The sequence below is a fragment of the Sodiomyces alkalinus genome (assembly GCF_003711515.1).
Source record: "Sodiomyces alkalinus F11 unplaced genomic scaffold SODALscaffold_1, whole genome shotgun sequence".
NCBI classification, from domain to species: Eukaryota; Fungi; Ascomycota; class Sordariomycetes; order Glomerellales; family Plectosphaerellaceae; genus Sodiomyces; species Sodiomyces alkalinus.
This window is the reverse complement of record NW_021167079.1, coordinates 4447415-4453825: the sequence shown is the minus strand read 5'-3', so window position 1 is coordinate 4453825 and position 6411 is coordinate 4447415. Positions and strand designations below refer to the sequence as shown.

General features: G+C 53.7%; 1 protein-coding gene across 1 annotated transcript; it reads right to left on the bottom strand.

The window, feature by feature from the left end:
- Window positions 1-2303: 2303 nt before the first annotated feature.
- Window positions 2304-5727, bottom strand: SODALDRAFT_25121 (kinase-like protein). The gene is made up of 2 exons (XM_028607420.1): window positions 5429-5727; window positions 2304-5218 (listed from the first exon to the last, which is right to left on the bottom strand). The coding sequence occupies exons 1-2, from the start codon at window positions 5570-5572 to the stop codon at window positions 2480-2482; spliced, it is 2883 nt and encodes a 960-aa protein (XP_028470655.1). The 5' UTR covers window positions 5573-5727; the 3' UTR covers window positions 2304-2479.
- Between the last annotated feature and the right edge of the window lie 684 nt (window positions 5728-6411).

Below are 6411 nucleotides of genomic sequence, written 5' to 3'. Positions count from 1 at the left end.
GTACTTTAATAGAATTAATATGAACTATAACTCCAGCTGTTATATTAATATTAATAGCTTTCCCTTCATTTAAATTATTATATTTAATGGATGAAGTTAATGATCCTTCAATGACAATTACAGTAGAAGGTCATCAATGATACTGAAGTTATCAATATCCTGATTTCTTAGATTCAAATGATGAAATTATAGAATTTGATTCATACATAGTACCAGAATCAGATTTAGAAGAAGGTGGATTAAGAATGTTAGAAGTAGATAATAGAGTAGTTGTACCTGAAGAAACACATCTAAGATTTGTTATAACATCTGGAGATGTTATACATTCTTTTGCTATACCTGCTTTAGGTATAAAATGTGATGCTTATCCTGGTAGATTAAATCAAGTATCTACTATTCTTAATAGACCAGGAACTTATTATGGACAATGTTCTGAAATCTGTGGAATTTTGCACCGAACCCGCCGTACGAGCTCCCATGCCCATTTCAACATGACGCCGTGGCTCGCGTTGTTCCCCGACGCTGTCAATTCTTCCAGCTCCTGGTCGTCCCTCACGTCCCACACCTCCCTGATGAGTTCCTCCGATGGCTTCTGCCGCCTAATCCCGGGGGGTGGGTGTACCCTCCCCTTTCGCATCACCATGTTGCAGTCGATGTTTAGCAACTCCGCCGACATCTTCTTTTCCATGTCGGCTCGTATACGCCGCTGTCTGTCCTCCTCCTTCCCTTTCTCCCTCTTTGGTTGCTTTCGTCTTGTCCGTCTTGTCCGTTTTTCGTGTTTCTCCTGCTTCTCTTCCTCCCGGTACTCCTCTTTCTTGGTCTGACGACGACGATGGACCTACCTTGTCACGGCTCTCTTCTCCTCCGCAAGCTCGTGTAAGTTTCGCTCTCTCGTCTCGCGGCGCTCGATCATGGCAACGGAGAATATCCCCTGTGTCCCCGTCGATAGTATATTTGTGTGATAATCTGCTCGAGGGCATGGTAGCTGGGGAATACGATGGCGGCCCGCCCCCTGGCGGATGTGTCTCTTGAAGGTAGAGTAGGTCTAGAGGTGAGTCTTGCGTCGCCAGAAGTGCTGCTATGAGCGTCGATCATGTCGCTCCCTGGCGGAACAAGAACACTTTAGACATGGCCGCTAATATGTGTTTCGACTCAACCGTAACGTTCCTCTACGAGTCCATACCGGCACACTCTGAATCTCAGACACACAAGTCTCACGAGCTGCCTCTCCTTGTTCATACACGCCGTCTGGTTCATTCCACTGAGATACATTTTCATGCCTATCCTCGAACAAAGAGACAAAGGAGGAACAAAAGAGATATCGAGTAGAAAAGGGGCCTAGCTATAGTTCCGGACATGGAAATGACCGTTGGCCACAGAGTGAACAGAGAAGAAGGTCATTGTTGTAAGTTCTCAGACATTAGCCACGGAACAGCACCGAAGGACAAGTCAACTCAACCATCCACCAAGCAACAGCTGAGCACGTTCATTTGCATCATTTCCTGTAATTTGTCTTATTCTTCGCCCCCGTTCCATTCCACTACGTAGTGACCTCAACCAGGATCTGCCATGCGTAGTCCTGCGTTCCCACGGTTCACGACCATGCAGCAGAGACCATCGCCAGGAGAACCCCTATAGCCAAAGAAAAGAAGAACCTTCCCATGTAATCCATCAACCTCGCATGCATTTCCCATCCAGAAACCAACTTGTTGATGCAAAGTAATAACCATAAAAAAAGGCGAGAAACAGTAAGATCATCCTATGCCAGGCGGCCCCGGCTTGCAGTAACGCATGTATCCCTATGAACCCCAGTTCAAAATAAAACAAGCACACCATAATCGACTGGACCAAGGGAAAGGAGAAAGAAGGCAAAAAAGAAGAAGAAAAAAGTAGAAAAAAAGCATGGCTCCCTGCTTGTCGCCAGATCTTGGATCCCAAACGCCAAACAAATTGCCGCAAAACTAAGTCTTTGAGGAAAGAAAGAAAGAAAGAAAGCAACCTGGAGGGAAAACGGAAAAGAATATTTTGGTATAGGAAGGGTAAGTCATTGAAGATGGTCGCCTGAAGCCATCCTCTTCTATGCTCTGCCCGAAACGCCCCTGGAAAATGGGGAAAGTATGCCGGCATGCAGCTCCATGACCAACGTGGATTCTGGTCCTCGCCGACTCTTTCCCGAGGACCATCCGCGTTTTGTGTAATGGAATATAGGGCAACCGCCCGGCCCTTCTTTTTGGACCTGGGCGTCAAGTCGTTATCATGTTGCGTCGCGTCGCCTCGCGAAGATAAATCCACAGAAGCCGGTTCGCTTCAGGAGGCTTGCGATTGCAGGCTGCGCGGTGTGGCGTCTCCGCTTCGCTTGCGACTCGTGCTATGATACGCCTGCTCGGATTTCGAGGCTTCAGCAATGGTAGCCATTTTCTTTCGGACCACTGCCAACCGAGATGATATCATTTTGATCACTGTGGTTTTTTATTTAACGTTAGCCTCCCCCTGGATTACAGTGCGCATATCGAGCATGGTGTTGTGCATGGAGAAAGGGAAAAGAAGGAAAAGAGAAGGAGAAAAAGAAGGGGGAGGGAAGAAGGGAAAGATTACTCCTCTTCACAACCTGTTGGTCGTCACGGTCCAGCGAACTGGACGACTCTCCCGTGGTCGGCTCGCCAGACGTCGAGTAATGCCTCTTGAAGCTCTCGTCGTCCGTGTCCAGCACCGCCTCGAGCATGTAGATGGCCGTGACATACGATATGACGCACCCTTCGAGGTCAACATTCGATATCTCGTCGATAGCAGCCCGCTTGCTCATTTCCAGAGCGCGGTCGTACATCAGCTTCTCGGCGCTGATGCCTGGCGTCAGGTAGACCTGCTTCGCGCCCGATGCCGTCGACGAGCCAGACTGCACTCCGTGGTTATTCGGGTGGCTCGCGTGGTCTTCGGGCAGTTGCTTTTGCGCCTCCATCAGCTTCAGCCGCACCACCTCCGTCTTCTCGAGGACTTCGTTGAACCGCCCGCGGACCCACTGCACCGTCGAGTTCATCCGCTGGGCCATGGTATCCTTCGCCATGTCGACCGCCATGGTCCCCGTCTCGCCCCGCGTCTTCCTCGTCCACCAAACGTTGGCGACGTCCATGGCCTTGGCTAGCATGGTCAGCGCCTTGACATAGAGCACGAGCGCTTCCTCTGACAGGACAATGACCGCTTCGAGAGTCAACCCCTCCTCCTCCCCCTCCCCCTCCCCCTCCTCCTCGACTTCGTCGGCGGGGATGCCTCCCAGCGCCAGGTCGGTCGATGGGGCCAATGGCACAAGTTGCTTAAACTTCACCTCGCCGAAGCCGTAGACGCAGTCGCTGCGGTGGGCCAGATCTTGGATCAGCTTCACCGCACGGGTGTCCTCGTCCGTGGGCGTATCCTGCTTGCCGTCCTCGAGCAGGCCGACATGGCTAGAGGGAGTGGGATAAGCTGGGAAGGCGCCGTAGATCTGCGGCGGGGACTGTCCTTTGCTGAGGACGTGCTGAGGCATCCTGAAGCCGAAGAGGCGGACGCTGGCATCTTGGATGGCTTTGGTGATGAAGCCCGGGGCCGACCCGGGGCTCCCGGTGAACGGCTTATCGTACGACCCACGACGCTCGTGGCCGGGCCCCCTTCCCTGGGCCACCTGTACAGCCTGGGACTGCTGTGCTCGGACGGCCCCCGACGTTGATGTTGGCGTGCCTTGTTGTGTGGCTCGTCGAATCATCTGTCCACCCTTGGGCGAGACTTGAAGACGCGGGCTCGCTGCCATCTCATCCGCGAACGCATTTACCTCGACGTGTTTCTTCTCAACTACGACATAGTCGCGCTCGAAAGCCACATCCTGTGCTGCCTTTTCCTGTTCGGTCAAGTCAGGTTCGGCGACCGGTCGTAGCTTGCCTCGGCCTCCGTTGTCGTGGAGAAACGACGACGTCGGGGAAGGGGATGCTCGGGTGGTCGGACGGGAAGTCGAAGGGTGAGAGACTCGATGTGGTCTGGAAGGAGCGGAGACATATGACGGTGGAGGGCCTGGGCGACGGATGCCGAGTCCTTGTCCGGCCTCTGGCTGAGGCGAGTGACCCGATCGTGGCGTGTTCTCACGGGAAGCGTACTGGTATCGTGAACCACCGGGGGCCTCCACCTGGGGAGACCTCGAGAGCATCTCGCGGCCGGACTTGGCTGACTCGGCTTCGCTCTGCCGTGTCTCTTCAGTCTGACGCCTATACGATGCGCGGCGATACAACGAAGGGTCCTGCTCCGTCTTTCCCGCAGTCTCGACATCTCTCGGCGCTATCCGCTCTGATATCGTTGCTGGAGGTGGTGCTGGAAGGTCATCTTCCACGACGCCAGGGATCGGACCAACAACAACAGGGTCATTAAAGAAATCCTCGAACCTCATCCGCTCGACCGGGTTACGTGTGAGCAGCTTGCCGATTAATTTCACCATCTCTTTACTGACTTCGGTGTCCTTGGGATACTTCACCCGATCCTCGCTAGCCTCGATTTTCCTCAACAACTCGACGTGGTTCCTTGCCCGGAAGGGCGGGCGGCCAGTCACCATTTCGTACAGCACCGTCCCGACGGACCAGAGATCCGCTTTGGCATCATATCGTTCGTATCGAAGAATCTCCGGCGCCATGTATAGAGGGGAGCCACAAAGTGTGTCGGCTAGGGAGGTGGACGGCAGGACCCGGGCGAAGCCAAAGTCTGCCAGCTTGAGCATGGGCAAGGAGGCGAGCCCGGCGTTGGGGATCAACGAGTCATCGCTTCCCGACAGAATCGACCGCGCGGTTTGCTCCCTGAACCGAGGAGAAGGGAGAAGAAGGAGGTTCTGCGGCTTGACATCCCGGTGGACATAGTTATGCGCCCGGAGAAACCTTAGGGCGCTGGCGAGTTGCTGGAGGAAATGGCGAGCCACAACCTCATGCAGACCTGAATTGGGAATAGCAGGATACTTGCGAGCCATGTCGTGAGTTGCGGGATTGGTGCCCAGCTTGTCGCGCTTCTTGATGAACATGGACAAGTCTCCCAATTCACAGTATTCCATGGCGAGGTTGATGTGGGTAGCTGACTCGATGCAGTCGTGGAGGGCAACAATGTGCGGGTGCCGCAGGGTCTTGAGAATCTTGATTTCGCTGTACAGATTCTCCCTGAGCTTTTTGTTGAGTCGGCTGAGCTCGACCGACTTGATGGCAACGAGGGCATTTGATGTCTGTAGTATGATATTGTCAGCCTCCTTCGTTTTATGCATGCCTTTACATTCTCCAGACACTTGGCTGGCGACTTTGGTGAAGTACGAACGGCCCTAGGCGTTACCCAGAGCTAGCGCGGGGAGCAAGCAGAGATGGAAGGCATTCTGTGGTAACACGAGAGAGAAAGCCAACTGATAACGGAAAGGGGAGAAGTATGGAACATCACTCACCCTGTGGTATCCCCTGTAAACTGTCGCAAAGCTCCCCTTTCCAATCTCGGCATCTATCCTAAAGTCGCCGACACCATCACTGGACTCGGAAACACCAATACGGCGGCCCCGAGCCTTGGAGGCAGCAGGATGTCGGTCCGCCATGTTGCTTTCCTGTGAAGCTTGTCCAGGACAGGGAGGTATAAGCTGGGCAATAGAAAGCCCGGGGAGGGCCTCGAGGAATTATAGAAATCGACGGACGGATGATGTCGTCATATAGATGGGTGTCTCGGGTTGAAATAAGGGCGAATAGCTGGGGCTAATCGCGGGAGTATTAAGGGAAAGATCGAGCCGAAGCGGTTGTCAAGGACGAGGGACCAGGGCTGGCGAGAGGTCCAGTCGGTGTGTCGTGCTGGCTCTTTGTGGCGGCAGACCAACGGGAGTTCAGACACGCCAGCAGGCATCCGATAGGCGGATGCGCCTACCTCGGTGCAGAGTCGACGGCAGAGGTGCACGAAGGATGTCGAAGATGGAGAAGAAGACCCCTTGTGCCGACGTAGGACAAGGGGACGAACCGCTACGTGGAGGAGAGAGATCAAAGATGGAGCGCACACAACCGGGGGGGTTAGAGGCTAGGTAGTGGCTTGGATTTGGAACGCTTCTTTGCGTAGGGAATTCGGGATTCGAGGGTCTAAACGCGGGAAAATGGCAGCCCAAGACGGACGAACTGGGTGACGCAGAGCGTGGGATAGGTAACTGGAACTGCGCAAGGCCTAGGTAAGTAAGTTGGGATCTTCCAGGTCAAAGCTTCATCAAAGGCTGTATGAAGGGATAGAGCACGAAACTAGAGGTACCTTTAGGAAGAAAGCACACAGCTCCAAGATCAAATTAATGACTCGGAACCAGTAGAGCTCGGAAAAGCGGTCGAACTTTGACGGGCGGGTAGATGGTGTTGCGAGGCGTCGGTGACTCGGTGATGATGGGTGTAAGGTACAGGGGGGTTC